The 22730-nt window shown below is 35.6% G+C and overlaps 1 protein-coding gene across 6 annotated transcripts in view; it reads right to left on the reverse strand.

The window, feature by feature from the left end:
• Positions 1 to 2977: 2977 nt before the first annotated feature.
• The window catches only part of LOC108730712 (potassium channel subfamily K member 18), a 45392-nt gene continuing 25639 nt past the window's right edge, over positions 2978 to 22730 (reverse strand). For 3 of the 6 annotated variants that reach the window (XM_018460594.1, XM_018460593.1, XM_018460592.1), the window contains one exon: positions 8109 to 8263. Coding sequence is in view for 3 of the 6 variants with exons in the window: in XM_018460588.1 (XP_018316090.1) it covers positions 3985 to 4103; positions 4536 to 4983; positions 6227 to 6624; positions 7060 to 7402; positions 7847 to 8104 (1566 nt within the window). In the remaining 3 variants the exon portion in view is untranslated. Of the gene's footprint in view, positions 4104 to 4535; positions 4984 to 6226; positions 6625 to 7059; positions 7403 to 7846; positions 8264 to 22730 lie in introns of those variants that run through there. The other 3 variants (XM_018460588.1, XM_018460589.1, XM_018460590.1) reach the window with 2 other exon arrangements.

The following is a 22730-nucleotide window of genomic DNA, read 5'->3' on the forward strand; positions in this document are numbered from 1 at the left end:
TCAATGGCTGCGTTCAGCAGACTCAACAGTTTTGCAACTGTTTTATGATTCGTCGCGCTGATTGGATTATACTTTTAGATTTAAAGGAATAGTCCTATCTCAGCGCAGAATCATAAAACGGTTGCAAAACTGTTGAGTCTGCTGAACGCAGCCAATGTCTTAAGATACTAATATGGCTCTCTGATTGGTTCATGCACTAGCTTAAGACCATCTCGAATCTTGAACACTGTTTGTGGATTCCACGCTTAATCTTAAGCAATGGGCGAATTCAAGACAGCAAAGCGGTTAGGCATGCTTACCGAGCGATTGAATATGATTGGTTGGATCTATAAGTAACAACCAATTATGTTCATTTGCTCAGCGAGCAGGCTAGCCACTTTGTCAACTTAAACCCGCCCAATATCTTAAGATGCTAATACGGCTCTCTGATTGGTTCATGCACTAGCTTAAGCCATTTCGAATCTTGAGCAACGTCTATGGATTCCGTCCCAAGACTGTAGTGATTTTGTTACCCATAGCGACAAGTATGAGAAGTGGATAATCTTTTATTTTATGTAAAACATAAAAATTAAAAACAATATATATATATTTAAATTAAAATAAGTAAAAAGGCTCAATAAATTATATATATTCAAGCTCAATATGACGATCCCTTGCACCCTTCTGTCTGGGCTGCGTTCGGAAACATCATCCGGGTGCCTCCGTGTATCATCTAATCTTTATTTAACATTGAGTGAATAATAAGGATAAAACGATACACGGAGGCACTAGGGTGATGTTTCCGAACGCAGTCCATACAGTGACACGTATAAAATAATGTAAAAAAAATGTACAAGCACAAGAAGTATCCACTGGATGATTTAAAAACGGTAGATTGAATTTTAATTTGCATTGGCAATTAAAATAAATATAAACTCCATTTTTTATATTATTCTTTGCTTGTACAAAAATTATTGTATACATCTTAATTTCTAAAATAATTTCAATCAACTTACCGTGAATTTCATTCTTTCATTCACCTCTTTAATACATTGATTTTTATATACGTATGTATTTTCAATCTTCTTATTTAATTTTTATTTACATGTATTTATTAAGAAAAAAAAATGAAAAAATCTAAGCTTTCTCAGCATTTTTGAAAAATGTTTCAATCCGTATAAAAAATTAAAGAAATTTTCTAAAAAGTTATAAAATTACACAGAAATTCTGAAAAATTAATTTACAGAAAATTTTAAAAAAAATTTTCAGGGTATACATTGTACACACACACACACGCGCGCGCGCGCGCGCATATACGTATAATAATATAATATACATATAATAAAATATACGTGTGCAATGTATATGTATGACGAAAATTTTCTTAAAATTCCTTATATGTATTAATTTTTCAGAATTTCTATGTAATTTTATAACTTTTTGAAAATTTCTTCAATTTTTTATTCAAATTGAAACATTTTTCAGAAATACTGAGAAAGTTTGCATCTCTTTTCTAGAATTTTTTATATATGTATATATTAATTATATACATATAAAACATTCTGCAATTTTCGAAGCTTATAAAATCTGAAAAAATTTAAGATATTTTTTCGAAATCTTTATGATACAAAAAGTTCTTAAAAATATATTTTGAGAATTTTTTTTACCAAGGTATACGTACAAAATGTCCAGTAAAAGCGGTAACAACGTCTAAAGGTAGTTTTTTGAAGTCATTTTGAGATGAAAAGTCCCAATACCAAAATATCGAAGCTATAATTTTTTAAATTATAAACATTTAAAATTAGCGAATGATATTGCCAACAATTTGCGCGTTTTTAGGTGTGATTGGCGTTTTGCATTGTACTGTATGGAACAAAATGCCAACTACACCTAAACGCGCGAACTTTAAGCGGTATCATGGTAGAAGTATATACTTCCACCATGAGCGGTATGATTAGCTAATTTTAAAAATAATTATAAATTATTATAATTCAAAAACTATATAGCCTTGACACTTTAGTGATTCTTTAACGTTGTTATAGTCTTTACCGGATACCCTGTATAACTTAATTAGTATATTTATAATAATATGAGATAGGATAGTTGTGTACTGTATAAGTTAGAATTATTCAATATATTTTTTGAATATATATATGTATGTATAATATATATACAAACTATTCGTGTAATATTCGGAATACACAGTTGGACTTATCGGACATAAAATTCGAATACTCGCTAGAGATAACCTACGCTGCGCGTAAGTAGTTTGACAACAATAATGGATAATATACAGTCGACATTTGGCTGAGGAAAAGCTTCCACTGTCAATTTTAACATCTTTGTTTTTCTTCTATCTTTTTGAACTATGACGGGTATTTGTCTTTTATTCTTCGTTTTCATATCGTTCCTGTGCATAGCATCGCAAATTAAAATATAAAATTAAATGAAATATATAGTTTCTTCTCTAAAAAATTGTTGAACATGAAAATGATTCTGTAACCATCAAATCATCTGTAATTAAACAAACGTCTCAACGATGTCTGAAAGATATCTAAGAGATATCTGAAGATTTAGAATATCTGTCAGATGTCCCTTAAGCGACTTTTAAATATTTTCTTAAATGTTACTGTCATTTAGGTAGTCTTGTCTCGTGTGGTGACAAGAAAAAAAGTCCTTATAGTGCCGAAAATTCACAAAAATAATTTTTAATAAAAGTTTTATCTACGAACAAAATATTTCTTAATGTAGCAGTTCTCTTTTAGAGTTTTCTTTATAAATTGTTAACAGTTTTCACATCCTCCGCCATATTTGATATTTAGAGTACTTTTATATGTTTATAGTTGCCATGTCATCGCGTTGTACAGATATGCAGTCTTCTGTAAATGTTGTCGATCTGTCTTTTCGTTTCTCTTTGCCTTTTTCGTATTCTGTTTTATAATCAGAATTTATGTAAATCATGAATAGGTTCTTGTATTTTATTTATGTTGTATGTGTGTAGCATTTATGTTCCACGACATAATTGGATATGATTCTGTTCTTAATTCTTAAAATATCTCACCTAATGTTTTTCAATTATGTATTCGGAATACGTTCAATACTTTTTTCTTCTTTTAACAAAAAATCTCGATAATCACCGGATTAACAACTCGTTGTCGATATTTTTCAACTGTTTATCGTCCAATCACGTTCATTAATTTTTCATAAAAATAATTCTCGTATCTATTTAATTTTTTATTGTTTCCGAATGACAACATCAATCGACATTTCGATGATTTGCCATTGTTTGTCTCTTCAGAGTTGAGGTGTGGAAATTCTGAGGTTCTCGCCTATCCACAGCAGCAAGCACTTTAGCATCTGTGAAATCTGCGGCACAGGTCACATAAAAACGTTATCTAGGGTGGGCAGGTTCTTCCTAGTGGGTGTCGAGGTAACGCCGCAACTGACTCCCTCGTCTTCAAACGTAACCATTTTTTCGCGACTTCTGGTAGCGATGTTGCAACCACCACCACTACCACTATCCAACAATCGCACCTGGTTGGTAGTGGTAATCACTGCGGTGGCAACCGGGGGTGTGATCGTTGAGGAAGGCCTGAGAACCGACGCGGGGGGTGGCGGCGGTACTGCCATGTCCGTTACGGCAGCTGCGAGATTGAACTCGCTGACGCTGCGCGGCACAAAATATTCAAAGTGCAAAGAACTCTCCTGCTGCCGGTGTGGATAATGATGTGGCAACTGTTGTTGTTGTTGTTGCTGCTGTTGTTGCTGTTGCTGATGAAGATGATGTTGCGTCGGCGACAAACAGCTCCTTCTTAATGGCTGGCCCCGCTGGAACTGTTGAACGCTGGCGCCCGAAGATGAAGAGTTGCTCGCCGTCCTGCCGGCAGCATCCAGCGGTAACGTCTTCTTGCGTGGCAGCGAATGATGGCCTGGCGACAATTTTATGGCAGTGTTCGAGGGATGGGCCAGGAGCTTGCCGTCGCCGGGGCTCCTGGCCTGATGCTGTCAGGAACTGGCCGGCACCATTGACATGGCGATCGCCTCCTCTTCTTGTTCGGACAATCGCGAATCGCTGGTGCCGCCTCCATCATCGAGGTCGGCCTTGAGACCGGAAGTGGCGCCTGCTGCAAAGAAAAAGAGAGGGACCACGCGTGACTCGTGACTGCCACTCGTCTCGGCGGTTTTGTACAACCGCGCTGTTGTCGCGCTGTTCTTTTCGATCGTGCTTTTCGGAAATTCTCAGTTTCTTCGGTCGCGATTGGCATTGGTAATGACGATAACTTTTATTACGTAAAACAACGGGGCACTCGGAAGATAAACCGTTCCGTAACGTAGCGATTACGTTTGATTGATGCATATGTTATATCGGTTTGGTATCGAACTAATTTATATCATTACAGGTTTTTTTGGTGTGTGTACATGCTGCTGCTGCAGTTTTTGAACGCGACAAATCGCGTGTCGATAAAATAATCAACGATTCACGATGCTCTCTCTTTCTATCTCTCGTGGAAGACTTTCATCGTTGATTCCCCACCGAATGCCTTCATCAGGGATACCTGTACCACCGATAGGTCCGACCACCACGCCCGACGACATGCCGCAGGTTCTACCGAAGACCCTGACCACGCGTACCACCTCCTCCTGGACGAGGTTGAAGCACATGGCGATCAGGCCCATCCCGGCGAGGATGTAGAGCGCGCAGGCACACAGGCTGAACTCCTCCAGAGTGGTTGAGGGCGCGTTACGTCCTACCGGCATCAGGTCTCCAAAGCCGATCGTACCGAGGCTGGTGAAGCAGAAGTACCCGCCCTCCAACAAGCTCCAGCCTTCCAGACGATTAAACATGATCGCGCCTCCGCATATATACACTAGCATTATCGCCAGGCACAAGCTGATCGGTATCCTGACGGGGTTGGTCTCTAGCACGTACGCCGGTGATGAAGTTGATGATAAGGACAGCGAACACGGATGAAAGTGTCGTTTGCCGTTACCCGTTGTCACATCCTGAGTGGTAGGCAAAAAAGAATTCATATGGAAGAAATAAATTAAGTGTGTAGTCAAATTGTTTCGTATAAAGAAGAAAAGATTTATAGAAAGATACAGAAAAAGTGTAGAAATTGTAAAAAAAAGGTGCAGCAAAATGGGACAAGATTTTGCGAAGACGACAACGACGACGACGACGACGACGACAACGTATCTGAATGAAAAAATGACATAAATTGGGCTAAAAAATACGTGCACATATTCATATCTACGCATCAAGTACTCTTACGAACATGATTGTTATCTCATTTTAATTGTAAAAATCTACATTTTTCCCCAATATATGCATTTTTTTATAACTTTGTTTAAACAAAACAATAATTTTTAATTACATAAGTGAGTTCCTTCCTGTAAAGGATACACTGTAACGTCTCTTTCATGACATGGTATTATCCTCTTTATTCATAATAATGTATGTACAACAAAAATATACTTGACGGGAGACGCTACCGCGTCTCCTGATACGTCAAATTAAAATTAATCCCAACATAATTATTACAATTATATATATAATTTTTTTCTCATTATGTATTTATTACATATACCAACAGATAGCCGAATCTGTCAAAAACAAATTTTGTTGTACTCAAAGTGTATAGCAAAGCTTTTAGTAAATTGATGACAGATAAAGAATAAAATTTACTAACGTAACACATGACAAATTGTTAGCAAAAGTTAAGCAATGTCTTGCAACAATCTGACAGCAAATTGACAACAAAAGCCGATCAAACCAGCCAACAATTTGCTGTCAGGTCGTACCAGCAAGATTTTCTCGTGTCAATTTGCTACTATGTTGTTGCATGTGTGTTGCTTGATTTTTGCCAACAATTTGCTGACAGTTTTGAATACAACAAAATTTGCATTAAATTTGGTACCTTTTTGTTATTAAAATTAATTGTAGCAAGAATTTGACAAAATTTGTTTTCGACAGATTTGACTGGGATATCATATTGCAGTAACAAAAAGATATAGTACAAGATATTAGAAATCGTTCCGAGATCTCAGACAGAGAAAGAATTAATAAATTACATTTGAACAATTCGATCACATGACAAATATAATTGGTCAATTTTTTCCATCCAAGATCTCACAATCAGATTGATTTTTAGTATTGTAAACATAAGACTTTTTAGAGAGGATTTCTCAGAGAAAAATGATAATATAATCTTTACGATTTATCGTTATAATATCATCATGACATTACCTGGAGCGCGGCTGTCGAACTGGTGGTAGCGTGCAAGAGACCCTCGCTACCGCAGTCGAGTAGGATCGCGCTGCCAGTGCCACGAATACCCAAATCGTCGCAGGAACTTTCCCTGCTTGCCGAATAATAGTTGCCGCCTCCCTTGGTCTCCACATGATTGTCATAGCGATACGCCTTGGTCATTATGCCGCCGACTGGCGGTGGCGGCGGCGGTGGTTGCTGCTTTCGCGTACAGTTACGTGGCTGCCGACATATGCGTCCATACAGACGACGGAAACTTCGGGCGAGCACGTCGCCTACTGTGCTTAGATAGACCAGCATCAGCGGAATTCCCGCCAAGGCGTAAACTATAGTAATCAACCGGCCCCAGACTGTGCGTGGTGCTACGCTACCATATCCTGAAACCGAACGATCATTTCTATATATTTCGGTATCTATGTCATCCCCTACAGCATAAAAGTTGTAACAACAATGCTGCAATATTGCAGCAATGTTGCAGGGTTATTGCAACGATATTGCTGCACGTTCTGTGCTTATGGGATCACGTGACGAGAATAAACGCTCGATTCATGGCTACAAACTAATAATACTTGATAATTGTACAAGTCTCGATTTATATTGGCTACGTTTACACCGTGCGCTTAGTCCGCGACCTATACGATAGGTGTCTTTGTTTAACCTACAGGATAAACAAGGATATCTATTGTATAGGCCGCGGCCTAAATGCACGGTGTAAACGTAGCCATTGAGTGCGAGATAATAGATACGATTTAGCGAATAATATGCAGGTCGAGATGACCGTTTCGAACGCGATTATTTGAATTTGGACAAACCTATGGTCGTAATCAACGTCAGAGAATACAGTAAGCAACTGCTGAAAGTCCATCGTCGACCGTGTAGCCGCCTATCTGCCTGATGCTCTCGGGACCGCGGAGGCACCTGCTCGTAAGATGTGCGTCTGAGACCGCGGGCCAGATTCTCTTGGAACTCGAGGACTTCTCGGGCAGCTAGGCGAGTCCAATTCTCTTTGTAGAGAACGTTAAGATCCTCGGTGATGCTCCATAGCTTTTCGACCGTACGTGCTCTCAATTCTGTGGCAACGGAATCGTTCTCCAGATTAGGCAGCACGTAGGAAGCCCCGTCGGATTTTGAGGATGGAATCTCGGTAAGCGAATCCTATAGGAGAAATATAAATATAATTATTCTCATCAAAATATTTGAGCGATCATCACATCAACGGTATGTTGCGGGGATTTCGGTTGATCAAATTTTTTTTCAAATAATTTTAAGTGCTTTGATATTGATTAACAATTGTTGAACATGAAAATTTTTATAACATGTGTACATATATGTCTAATTAGTAATTGTATTCTTCTTTTCAATTATTTTCTAATTTGAAAATCAAACCTCAGAGTCAATGTTAACAATAAATGCTAACAGTAAATTGCTCGATTAATTTTATTTCGTAAATTTAATTTCATTTTGTAAATTTTGTCTTTATTTCACAATTTGTTGTACATTTATACGGAATCGTCGAACGAATTATGTCATCTCGAGTTTCGGCGTCGAATGACAAATCGGGAAGAAATGGTTTAATTGTCGTCGGCTCCGATCGCTCACCGATTTAAGGTCTCCCTCGAGGGCCATAAAGGCGAACGCGCCGAGGAGGGTGTAGCCGAGGACGAGCACACACACGCCAAGACTCGCTAGCAGTCCCGGAGTCTTCGTGGAGGTAGCGGTGCTGCAGCTGCAGCAGCAGCAAAGCAGCTCCGCGCCTCGCACTGATCCGCTCGCACTATTGTTGTTATTGTTGCTGTTGCCACTTCTGCCTGGACAACATCTCGGCGCTCTTTGATAATAGTCACCGGTGTTCTGCATCGTTTCGTCCTCTAATTAAATCGTCGCCACCACCGCAGCTGCAGGTGCAGCGACTGATGACGCCGCAGCTGCAGCCGCAAGCGGTAACGTTCTAACGTCTTTCTATCGTCGTCGTACTACGATCATCGCTGTCGCCATCCACCTAGTACGCTGTTTGACCTGCATCACAGTCATGATAATACATGATTAAGTATATTTTTAATCGGGATTTAAAGATTGTTGCAAATAATTCCTAAATGGACGCGCGTTGTTTTTGATACTTTTCGCTCTTTCGTGTTAGTTATCTTTTGTTCCATGGAAGATAGCTTCCCATATAGCACAGAATTTGTAGCAATATCGCTGTAAAATCTTTGCAATATTGCTGTAACATGCAATGTTGCAGCAATGTTACTACAACTTTTGTGCAACTTTGTGCTGTAGGGATTGTATTGCTATCACTTTAAGAAAATAAAAGAAAGATGTTCAAATATACTCGAAGTAATAGCTATACATCGTGAACGATATATTATACATATAGTTATTACTTCGATATTACATTTTACTATTTGCTGATCATCCTCGTTTCAATCCGATAGAATTTCTGACTTCCATGAAGGTCATATGAGGTAGCGATATGATTAGATGCATCGACGATATGCGTCTATCGGTGATACGTCTAATTATATATATACATATATATCGTCATTAATAATCCAATATAACGAGCCATTTGAAAGGAACCATTTGTCACTGTGCATCACTGACGCATATAATGCACAGTGACAAATGGTTCCTCCTGATTGACTCAATAGATCTGTTCTTTTTCCACCGCAAGTTCTGAACTAGTATACACTAGTGCAATAAATTAAAGTGAGACAGGTATAGTTTGTTTTCTTTCACTCTAACTTACTGCACTAGTTCAGAATCAGTTTAGAATTCTTCGAAAAAGAACAGACTTCTTATATTGGCTGGTTAATGACCTTCCTAGTAGCTCCTTCATTTCGTGCTCTTTCATTTCATGCGAAAAGGCTTTTGTAAATTGAGCGATTAACTCAGTCGACTAGGGGTGCGTTCCAATTTGCGCATGAAACGCGTGATGTATCGTTTTATCCTTCTTTATTATTTGGCGAACAACAAGGACAAATAATGCATCAAGCGCTTCATGAGTAACTCGGAACGCATCCTAGATCATCGTCGTCTACGTAAATATTCTTGCGGAAAATACGGTAGATTTATTATTCCTATTACTATTATTTCTAATTCCTATTACTATTATGTCACTGTAAATAGTATAGATATAGAGGACTATTTATGATATAAACATATGTATTATGTGGAGTATTGTATCATCGGACATGAGACTCGTCTACAAGAATCCATTCTGTGACTAATTGTAAAATCAATTTTACTTTAACAAAAAAGGAAACCGACGTCATCTTTTCTCGACAACTTTTCTTTATTTTTAAATATATTGGTAAATATCTCTTCGAGTACAAAATTAAACTTTAAAATAAGATATTATCAGGGAAAAGTCTACTTGTATGGAATTAATTAAGAGCACGGTCTCATGATCTATTTCTGTTCCGATATAGCTTAGTTTACAAAACGACTTTTATTCCGGTGACACGAGATCCGATGGCGCGTACCCCGTTCCGTCAGTCAGCCTCGTACATCTGATAAAGCAATCGTCACTACGTAAAGTCGGAACACGTGCAGAAATAGCCAGCCACACGATCGACCCTTGGTATACATTCACTGCTCGCGCTCGCTCGTTACAGAAACGCGTACATCAGATGCACGATGCATAATAGGCGCACTTGCGCGACTCGACGCGCCGGAACGGTGCGAAATGGAGAAACAGCGGCAGAAACGGAGACAGAGACGAAACACGAATTCACTATCCTAGACCGCGATAGGAATGCCTGTAAAGGACTGAGAATCTGAGAGAGAAAGAGGGGAAAGAGGATGAATGCATTTCAGAGAGGGAGAGAGAGAGAGAGAGAGAGGGGTAGGAAGAAAGAGAGATAAGGGTCAAGACGGAGAGAACGCGTATGTAGATCGTCGAGAAAAGCACGAGTTTCGAGTGAATATACGTTAGAACGTTAGATTTTCAAGATGTGAAAAGCATCAACGACTACTTCGTCTGAAGAGAATGCCTCGTCTTCGCATGTAAGACGATCGAGAGGCAGACATCAACGCGCAGTTGAATAAATAAATATGGCGAATTACTATTCGATATGAGAAATAGAACAATTATTCTGAAGATAAATTGTGATGTTCGATAATTAGAATTTAGTCGAAAAATATTAATTTTTACTTTACAAGATAAAAAAAAGGATAAAAAGTTAATACAAAGAGAAAAGAGTTAGGATACAGAGTAGTTACAGAAAGGGGGGAGAGAGAGAGAGAGAGAAAAGAATGAGAGAATAAGAGATCTGTCTGAGAGAGAATAGAAGAGAGGCGTATAAATAGAATGTGTGCGAGAAGAGTAAAGAGTAAAGCACGTGGAATGCGTATGCGTATGACACCGTTAACAACTGATGTGTGCGTATGCATATACAGTGGTTCCAGTGTAAATGTGCACGCGCGAGATCCGCGACCGTCCTAGTTGAGGCATTGTACCACGGCTACCAGCGATAAGGCATGAAATTAAATTCGACGGAATGTGGGTCGTGCCGTACGGCTCCTTTCGCCACCCTCTACGTCACGTCCTGTCTAACGACAACGTCGAAGAGATACGTTGGTACCCACCTACCTACATGAATATACACATATAAGAATGTATACCAGATAAGTAACAATCGCTAAAAAAACGTTTTTTAAATTGCTCCATCTATATGTTGATGCTTCAAAGTATTTTAAGGATCTAGTGAATCGTTTTTCATCCATGAATTTTTTGATTAATTTGGATTTAATTTTTTTTATTTTTCATGAATATTTGAGATTGATGTAAAGTCGGCGATCTAGCAAAATCATCAAATCATGACGTATTCTGGCCATTATGACATGTCGCTTTATTACGATAAAAAACGATTTTTCTGTTTCTTTTCGCGTAAATTGATAAAATGTCTGAATTACTATTTTTAACGGTTTTTTTAGAACCATTTAACGTGTTTTCACGAGGCATATGAATGATCGTAATCGCTGTGAAAACGCCGGAAGCATATTTTCAAAAAAAAAAAAAAGCTAGAACACGCTGCTCCAGATAACTCGATGCCGTATACTGATATACTGTCAAACAGAAAACAAATAATTTTAAAAATACATATGTATTCTATAAATAATAGTACATCAAAATCTAAAATAAATTTTCTTTCGATGAAAACCAATAATTTTTCAACTGCCAATTGCAGATATACAATAAATGCAGCATCTTACTCTTTACTTAACTTTAAGTAAATTTTATTTCAATAAAATTTTTAGTATTGGACATTTAAGAGTGCAATAAAAAACATGACGTTTTCTATCGTATCTTTGTTGAGAAAAAATTAATTTCGATATTGATAGAAGAAGGGAGAGGGAATACCGATTATAAAATTAAAATCAGAAGTTTTGGAATACGCAATCGTGATGCGTAAACTATCTTTTATAGTTTGCACATACTGTGTATGTGCCAAATGCTCATTACATTAGGCATCGTGCCATAGGCATCAGTTGGCATTAGTCGACCACAAGCATTCGTTCAATTGAAATATATGCTTGAGCAAATATCAAATAATTGCACTATCGGCTATTGTAACATCGTCATAATGCACGTGACCAAATATGAAAATAGATTCGAACTTTTGTTCTGTATCTACATAAAATAATCAAATGTGGCAAGATTAAATTGCGTTTTAATTAGGAATGACGGATTAATTTAAGTTCATAATTCCATTAAAATGGGTTTTCCTGCGGTGAATACTAATCCAAAAATATTCTCTAATGTAGGACATGAAATAATTTTAAAAGAAAGAGGATTGGACCTGATCTCTGGATTGTCCGATTTTTACGGGTTAAGTTAAATCCTCTCAGTAGTACTTTTGGTAATAATGATCCAGTATTATCAATACGAAAATAAAATCTTTTTTGTTTCCATAAGAAAACATAGAGGATGAACAGAAATCATTGGCTTAATTTATATATGCCATTTTATATATTTGATCGCATATTACTTGCATGTTAAATTTTAAATTTTAAATTAACTGTACATAATTCTTTTAGTCTTCTGTTCTTATTATATGAACTTAAAGATATGATTGTTAACTTGGATTAATTTTAAACATTTCAATTGAATGTCAAATATAGTATACACACACACACACACACACACACACATTTTAGTATTTTAATTTAAGTACAATACATATTCCATTTGTATTTCGTTATATACTAACTTGAAAATATAATCAAATAAAAACAACGTTAAACATTTCAGACTGCATGCTGCTGTATTAAAATATCGAATAGAGCCTCCTGTATTATATTTTATGCATAAAGCCTCGTGACTTTGACGTATAGTCTAAGTTAGCCCTAAGCGGAATGCATTAATCTGTCTACATAGCTAGGTAGCAGATTCGGATCTGTCAAAAGTCAAGGCGTGCCTGCTACGTGGATTAGACGGGATAAATGATTTTCCAATACCGATACGGTTTCTAGCAAAGCTTCTCATTTCGCTAGATAAACTATACAAGCGTCTGTAGAGAGAGAAGGAGAGAGAAAGAAAACTTATTAGTCGTTAAATCTTTTATAATTTCCGATTGCTGTTTTATTGAAATGGATAATAGTTGCAATTAATATATTTGAATAAAAAATATCCTTATGATTTATACTATACTTAGCGATTTAAATTTCAATAATAGATTAACGAATTTGGAAATATTTCTTTTATATAATGTTAAAATTTTTTAAAATTTTTTTGTATATTTGATATCAGATATTTTTTGATAGTTATCTTGATTTTATAATTATTAATAATTATTTTAATTATAATTTAATATTTTTGCTGCTTTTTTGTGTGTGTGTGTGTGTGTGTGTGTCAATTATAATTTTTAAATTTTATAAAGAAATCTTAACATTAAACATGAATTATTTTCCCATCATGAGATGAATCAATTGGCGTAAACGTAAAGAAAACAATTGCTTATTTAAAAAATTATCCATCTTGCCTACATATTTTTTTTAAACAACTATGTATTTTTTTACATCAACTAATTTATCTCATTATTCTGTATGTGCATATATGTATGTACTAGAAAAATTTGTAAGAGAGGATTATTTCTCTATTTGTATTATATAGTGGTATTATACTATACGATTCCATGATACGATGATACGAACTATGCATTTATCGTCATATCTTTACAAGCTCAAAGAGATCGCAGCTACTGTCAGATATAAGATATTTCCACTGACAGTTTCCGGGGAGTAATATACGCATCTCAACTCTGCAGTTACATTGTCACAGTAATCGATTGGCATGCGAAAGGAATTCCGGGCGTTTAATTGGAATTTGTGTGCGCGAAGCATATAGTACAATATCTCATCGTCTACTACAGCCATACTTAGGGAAACGATAGCATCGCATATACATATATGATACACGGCTTGCTTGTATCGTTCTCCAGCAACTCTAATCTAATATCTAATTTAAAGCCCGATTAATAATTAAATACAGGGATAATATATGTAATTACCATTATATTACTACACATTACATAATGTATACATTACATGATGATTACGACTGTGATGAAAATTAATGTAATTACTAATCATTTAAAAAAATATATTTTCTTTGTTTTTATCTTGGATTTTTAATTAAAAATTTGTATTATATTAAGCTTCATACAAAATTAATCAAGTTTATGTAAAATAAAAAATAAATAAAAAAGTATCGAAATCAATTTGAACATGTATTTAATTATAACTTTATAAATTAATCAATTATTATCATTAATAAGGATAAGAAAAAAATTGTGTTTAATATTAAACAGTTTTATCATCAAAATTAACAATTGAAATCGATACTCTCAAATAGAAACAGAAGAAATCTGTATCACATAAATAGAAAGAAAAAGATATGATATAATCTTTTCACACTTTGAATAGTTAACTTATTCAGTTTAATATTTTTCTCTTTCCAATTCACGATTAAATTCTACTAGAGGTGAATTAGAAAAAGTGTTTTCAAAGCAATATTGACAGTAGTATAGTTTTTGAGATACATCTGGTGAGGAAGGGAACTATATTGTAGCCATCAAATATAGATATCCATCGATGTTATATACAATAAGGAAGGAATTCCATTCCATAAGTAGCGAACCACGCTTAATTGGAATTTATGCTCGTAGTGGCCACCCTATAGACAAGCACGTTGTACAGTACGGTAGTTGATAGGAAACGCGGTAGCACCGCGTAACGAGTTAGCGAGAGATGACGAGACATGAAGAGGGAGAAAGAAGAGAGAGAGAGAGAGAGAGAGAGAGAGAGAGAGAAGGAAGAGAGTAAGAGTGAGAGAATGTCGAGAAGGTGCCTTCTCGTGGCCCTGGCAGCTCGCAATCGATAGCCGAGCAGCAGTTGAACGCATAGAGGTCGGTGCGAGGGTCGATGACGAAGAGAAGAAGAGAGAGAGAGAGAGAGAGAGAGATCTGCTGAATCGAATCTCCCTCTGATCGCTTCCACCGAGACTACCTAGTTAAATAGGTGCATGTCTGCAGCTATAGAGACGCATAAAACCTATTTGAACTGTGAACTGAGATCTGCCAGGTTTAACCGTGACTTTTCACCACTTTTCAATTAACTCTCAACTTTCTCATCTTTTCTTTAATAAGTACCGATTTTGAAATGCCATTTGAACTTTATAACTAATAACGTTACGTATAATTAAATTTTCCAGTAGAAATATTCATTAACACAATTGAATCGTCTCTTGATGTAAATGAGGAAAGGAATAAATAGTTAAGTGTACGAAAATTACGGAGGATTTTTAAAATCGATTTTACTATTTAATCATCGATCTGGAGATTCAATTAAAGCGATCAAATAAAACGTAACAATGTATTAAGTACATTTATTGATGTAATTAAAGTGAATCATTACAGCAGAATTGATGAAAGACGAGCGTTAATGCCTAATTTAGAGGTGTTTTTAACATCGATCGGTGCAACCAGTGCGATATACCGAGGATCTGCGGGCCCCCGCAAGCCACAGGATCCACGGGCTTCTGCAGGCCCCGATGAGTGGTAAACATTTATGAATTTTTTTGCTGCAATATTACAGATTTGTGCTATATAAGAATTACCTTAAATTAATAGTAATGCTCTGGCCCCCTTTCAATTTTATCTTTGCATCGAAGCTTTAGCAGTCTTAAAAACGCCACTAGTCTAATTTAGGTGTCTATTGATTAGTGTTCTGCAATTATTCAGGTATAGCGACAATTTGAAATTTTTATAAATATTTTAGTATATTTTGTAGACTTCAAAATGTTTTTGCTACTTTATATAGGAAAAAAGAAAAATGTATTATATATCGTAAGTGTTCGCAATGGAAAATCTATATGCTCTTTCGAACTTTTCAAACTCAATCAATATTTTTGTAATAGACTCTTAGATAAATTTCAATCAGTTTTTTTTTAAAGAAAATTGTTTTTGGAGGGTGTCATTGTTTATTACAATTTTTTAAAGAATCAAAGTCATAAGTTCGAGACAGTTTTCTGAATGGAAACTGTGTTTAATCCTTGCATTCGAATGATAGTTAAAATCGTAATCTCGTTGATTCTCCTCCTCTTTCGAGATTTTTCTTGTCATCGAGATTCTGATTTATCTTGCTGATTCAGCTCCGCGATTCGGAGTGAATAACAGAGGCGCTAGCCTGAATGAAAAATAAGAGGAAAAAAACAATTTTAATTTAAATTTCTCTCGAAATTTTTTTTTCGGATGAGATTATGGACGAATGTATAAATATATTTATTTTCTAAAAATTACAATTCTAGTAAAAGCAATAACATATAAGTAAAAGAGAATAGAAAATTCTTAATCGACATGTGACATATACAGGGTGTTTCCAAATTAAATGGCAAAACTTCGGGAGCGTGTAGAGGAGTAAAAAACTAAGAAAAAAAGTCCTATAGACATATGCTCCTTTTTGCTTTGTTTCGCAGGAAATCACGAAAAAAGAAAAAAATATATTTAATTTATTATTTTAATTATTTTATTTATAAACTTTTTAATGAAGATTTTGTTCGAAATGTGCACCTCTTGCAGCAATACAAGCATTGCATCTGTCAAACACGGCTCTTGTAGCAGCCAGGCACTGTTCTTGCGATATTCTGTTCGCTGCAGCTACGATACGATTTCTCAAATGTTGCTCTGATTGAATAGGCGAAGAATAAACTTCTTGCTTCAGAGTACCCCATGCATAGAAATCTAATGGCGTTAAGTCGGGCGAACGAGTTGCCCAATGTACTGCTCCTCCACGTCCAATCCATCGTTGTGGGAATTTTCTATCTAACCAGGTTCTAGCGACTCTGCTGTAATGAGCAGGGCATCCATCTAATTGAAACCACATTTCAGTACGTTGTTGTAATGGGATGTTTTCTAAATAGTCAGAAAATTCATTCTCCAAGAAATTTAGAAAACGGTCCCCATTTAATCTTGCAGGTAAAAAAAACGGTCCCACTAAAACGTCGTTCCAAATTCCAAGCCAGACATTAACAGAAAACTCTTGCTGAAATTTGTATTCTCTAACAGACCTGGGATTTTGATGAGTCCATATATCATAATTCCTTTGATTAATTATTCCACCTCTGGTAAATGTTGCCTCATCTGACCACATTATTTTAGATGGAAATAAAATATCATTGTGGCATGTCTGAAGGTACCAGTTACAAAAGTTCAATCTGTTCCAATGATCTTGAGGTAATAAATTTTGCACTTTTTGAATGTGGTAGGGATAGCGATTATCTCCTTTTACAGTTCGCCAAATTGTTTGTGGTGACACTCCCAATACAGCCGACGCATTCCGAACGCTGGTCTCAGGATGATTGTCAAAATGTTGTAAAATACGATTCCCTGCCTGCAAATCTCTTCGTAACGCTGCTTGAAATCGGTTGTTTTCTTGTCGAATTGAAAATGTTCCAGTCTCTCGCAATCTATTAAATGTCAACATAAACACTCTTCGGTTTGGCACTCTTCTGTTTGGAAATCGTCGTGCATATTCTCGCACCGCCTTTAAAGCATTACCGTTGCAGAAACCGTATACAAAAACCATATCAGCATATTCACTATTAGAATACGTACGCGGCATATTGCAAAAGACAAAATTCATCTACTGTTAAAGGCTTTCAAAGAGCGACTGACAAATTCATAACAGAAAGTGGAAAATGTAATCAAATATGTCGGTGCTAGATATGGCAAGAAATGTAAACATTTTTTTTCGATTTCTCTGAAACGGAGCAAAAACGAGCATATGTCTATAGGACTTTTTTTCTTAGTTTTTTACTCCTCTACACGCTCCCGAAGTTTTGCCATTTAATTTGGAAACACCCTGTATATAGTTCCATAATCATTACGTAATCAAGTTTTAATTTAGGATTTAGGTGAACTGTGCATCATCAAAATAGTGACATAATAATAATGATGGTATAAGTATCTTCATCCTCTCGAATTTAAAAATTTAAATATATTTTAACAGCGCGAGAAATGTATATGCTTTACTGGAACATACCCATGAATGAGCTTTTTTCTCAACGATTTCCGTCGAGAGCGACAATAAAGCGTACTATTCGTAGGAAATGAAACGCGACTTCCGGAAAAATCGCCTGCGCGATGTGGCAAGCACATCAGTGGATTCGTGTTATTCACGCGTTTTTGCAATTAATTCGCACGAGGCGCGGTTTTCAATCGAAAAGTTTATTTAACCGACTTGCACGCTCCGCGCTGTGGAATTAACGGGATCAACATTCGTGACGTTCGCCACGAATACGAGAAGGGAAGAGAGAGAGAGAGAGAGAGAGAGAGAGCGCTTCACATTTGACGATGTTAATTAAAACGCATATACCGGCCGCGCGCAATAGCTGGTTCACGCGACGATGTATCATGTTTCATCGGACGGAGCTGTTGTTTGTATCCTCAATGAACCCTCTAACTAACAGGGCATCCGTCGAAAGAAAGGGGATGAAATTTGAAACAATGCGTGGGCAAACGTACGATCGAACGAATAGTTTGGCATCGATTTATTTTCAAACGGTCGTACGCTCACAAGTGACTTTCGCTTTTTCACGAAATTCAATATCCGGAGGTCGGTTTTATCTTAATTTTATCACGTCCATATGCCCTCTGACAGGAAATTACACACATGCAGATGTATCACATGATACGACGCGTAAAGTAATTGTAAATGGAGTACCAACGACAAATTATAGATATAATCTTCTTTTATTAAAAGAAATTTGGTCTTTATTATAGTAAATTTCAAATTACTCTGTCGTGTTTCTTTCAAATGTTATGACTAAATAACATCATTTTTATCAAAATTAATACATTTTTCATTATCATTTTTATCGCAGATATGACATGTTTAACTTGTATGTTTTGCCTGTACGTCTCACTATTATAATCGATATATTGTAAATTTTTGTCCCTGTCACACACACACACACACACACACACACACACACACACACGCACGCACGCACGCACGCACGCACGCACGCACGCACGCACGCACGCACCGAAAAAGGGATCAAGAGGCAACATTCAATTAATTTAGAATTTATCGATCATCGAGCGAAATTGTTATCATCTTTGATTGCTTTATATTCATTTACATACGTTCAGATTCTGCTCACTGTCTTCTGCCCTTATTTTACAACTCACCTTATTATTTTACAATCTTATTTACACTCATACCTTATTTGCGAACAAAAGTAAAGCTCAAGACACAATGCGAGGGAATAGCGACAGCGATAGGAATAACATAGGCTACTTTCCTTTTAGGAGATACAGTCGACACAAGTCGACACAAGTGTCGTTCTATCTTTGTCACTCTCTGAATATCAAGAAAGATAGAACGATGCTTGTGTCGACTTGTGTCGATTTGTGTCAAATGGAAAGCAGTGATAGTTTCAACCTATCAGAAACTGTGTATTCCGATTTCTGATAGATTGAAATCGTGTTATTTCTACGTAATCACTATCGCTATTCCCTCCTATTGTGTCTTGGGCTTAAAACATTTTATGTCACTAATAATATAAAAATGATACTTTTCCTATCCGCTTTGCATTAAGATCTCTTACTTTTTCTTTTAAAAATTCCTTTCCTTTTTATTTTATTTCATTTTACCTGTGTTTTATTTTTTAATCGTTTTAGCATGTGTCGCCATGTATATAAATATAAAAAAATAATCTCGTAGTAAAAGGAGTAAATTCGTAATCTCTGTTCGTAATCCCTTTTTCCAAGTTATCGTAATACAAGCCTGGTTGCAGTGAATGAATAAAAGGATTATTATTTTTCCTGTGCTTGTAGATTAATATCACCTCCCATATTCACGAGAGATATTAAAATTACAATTATTCAATGTAATAAAAGATCTCCCTGACTCGCGATTATGTAGACGAATGGACAACGAAATACGTCTTTTCAACATAGATAAATCTCAAAATGCTGCGTTGTGCTATTAAAGTTATTTTCTCAAATTCGCGCATCAGTTTTTGATATTTTTTCTGAGTCGATGCATCTGATTTAAAAAATGACATTGCAGCCAGACGTGACCAGATAGGACACTAGAGAAGAGTAAAACTTAATTTGGAAATGTCATTTTATTCTTGTTAAATATTTAATTATTCCACGTATTTACTTATATTTGTATTATCTTGAATCGTTATAGCCGAATATAGCTGTTTCTATTGTATCTGATTGCAAAGGACATCAAAATTTTAGATAATTTTATAAATTAACAACACCCAAGCGAACGAGCTATAACAACGATAAGTATCACCAATAACAATCTCACTGGACTAAAAAAAAAAGGATAAATTACACATGAAAATTCTTCTTTGTCCGAATGGACAGAAAATAAAGGAACCAGGAGGATAACTGACCATCCTGTTTATTAAGTAGAACTTATTAAATAATATTAAGTAGAACTGTTTCAGAATTAAAGGATCGTTAAAAATTTCAAGTCTTCTATCGATGCTATTCAACTGACAAAAACCCTTGCATATTTCTTGAAGCTTAACGAGAATTAAAACGAAAATTGACAATAATAGCACGTCGCGAAGAACGACTTGTTTTTATGTCCTGCAATTTTACGGATCTGTCTGAAAGCGTGCAAACAGTTAAAAAATAAAAAAATAAAGGAGCTGCAAGTCGTTGAAGAATTCAGAAGACAGAAAACAATGTGAAAAATATATGTGTAGTGTGACTTTCTTTTTTCTTTTCTTTAATAAATTATTTGTACTAAAGGAATTATTATTATTATCTATTAACAGAACTTATCAAAGAGTTGGTATATTTTATATCACTCTTTCAAACAATTTAAGAATATTTTTCACTTTGAAAATAAAGACAACAAATAAAAAATAAAAAATTTTAAAGACAACAAATAAAAAATAAAAATTTTGCAAATTAAAAAAATACATTCGTGCATTCTTTCCTTTTGTCACATTTCGACATAAGTAATATAGCACTGTATGTAGTATACTATATAATATATCTTTCCTAAAAAAGAAAGATCAGAGAGAGAATATCTGAAAATTTTATATTGGCGAATGGAACCAATCGTTTTAAAAGACTTCTTATGCGGTTTCGCGATATAAAGTTTTGTCGGAGAAAAATGAGGTAGAAAGAACAAAGAGGAGAAGTAGACAAGGAAAGAAATAAAAGGATTTTACAAAGGAATGCCCAAGAGAGATTCTGTACAGCAAAGTGACAACTATATGCGCGCTTCGGCATTATGAGTTATCTAGCCTGCAGCAACACCTGCGCTTTTACTCAAATTTCACCGACGAGTCGACGTGTAACGTTACGTGCGATAGAAATATTTCCTACAAACTAATACGTATTTCAAGTACTATTATGTTACTCGAACAAAAGAAACATATGTAACAGATAAATAATTAAAAACTACATAAAAATACTTGAGAAAGAAAAAAATAAACTTTAAGGGGATTCTAAAGCCGTCCTTATTACCGATTAAATCGTAATTTTTATATAATGATTACTTTTTTCCTCTTTTATAGATTCGAAAATCCTTTTCCAGGATTAAAGTATACGCATTAATACGTGTCTGTGAGGTGAAGTTTATGCCAAGAACGACAAAAAATTTCGAAATTGATATCTTGAGAAAAATTTTTTGTCATTCTCGGCATAAACTCCACCTCATAGACACATATTAATACGTACATTTTAATCCTGGAAAAGAATTTTCGAATCTGTAAAAGAGGAAAAAAGTAATTGTTATACAAAAATTACGATTTAATTGGTAATACAGACAGCTTTAGGATTCCCTTAAAAATAGCTATTCAAAAAACGAAATCAAAGATGAAAAATTGTGCGAAAGCTCGTAAAGCTCGTCTTACTTCGTATACAATTATAGATAATATATGTATAATAAGGACCAAATTTATTTACGACGGCTTTAATTTGTTTTAAAGACAGAAAAGTTTCTTCAAATTTAAGAAAAGTCACATAAAGGAAGAAGACAGACTAGTTTATCCAATTGCCGATCGACGAGGATGTAATTTATAGAGCGTTTAAGGGGAAACTATTTCGAATACAAATAAATTCGTTCGACGAGAGGAAGTGGAGGTTGCTCGTAAACTCGAAAACTTTCCACGAAACACAATTTTTCGCTTGCATTCGTATTCATTTGTTTGATATATCTATCGTTTGCTGAGCGAGATGTTAAAAATTTAATGAGCTTCGTGTAAAGCTTGTAATCCTCGAAATGGACGTTAAATGTTGCACGAGGAGAGCTTTGCTTTCGAGTGAGAGCGGCTGTCGAGCCAGAAAGACAAATGCTTTTAAATTCGATTTTACTCGTAATTGAATCTCGGCTTTACTTTCAAGAGATGTGATATTTCTTGCGACTACATGCAAGGAGAAGTGTAAACGTATGCAAATTTTGCCAAGTGCCACATCAATCTCGCTTGGACAATTTTCGCATGAAGCTCGAGATAAGTATAATCTGTAAGCGCGCGCATAATCAGATTCCTTTTTTTAATCCTCGAAAGTGCCCCGCATATCGCACGTTCATTACTGAAGAGAACGTTCTTATCAGGAAGCAAGGATTAACCCTGCTTGGAGAAGCAAAATTATCTCGCCAATTTTTAATCACGGACATAAACGGGAATGATGCAAGATAAAGAAAAAGTTTTGCTTGACACACTTCCTGTACTGTTCACATAATGATGTATACATTATATGTTTTTATGCTACCATTATAGCCAGTTTTTATGCTGAATACTCTTCTTTTCGCATACATATATACAGGGTGTTTCCAAATTAAATGGCAAAACTTCGGGAGCGTGTAGAGGAGTAAAAAACTAAGAAAAAAAGTCCTATGGACATATGCTCCTTTTTGCTTTGTTTCGCAGGAAATCACGAAAAAAGAAAAAAATATATTTAATTTATTATTTTAATTATTTTATTTATAAACTTTTTAATGA

Source organism: Mycetomoellerius zeteki, unplaced genomic scaffold (genome assembly GCF_001594055.1).
Source record: "Mycetomoellerius zeteki isolate Tzet28-1 unplaced genomic scaffold, Tzet1.0 scaffold95, whole genome shotgun sequence".
NCBI classification, from domain to species: domain Eukaryota; kingdom Metazoa; phylum Arthropoda; class Insecta; order Hymenoptera; family Formicidae; genus Mycetomoellerius; species Mycetomoellerius zeteki.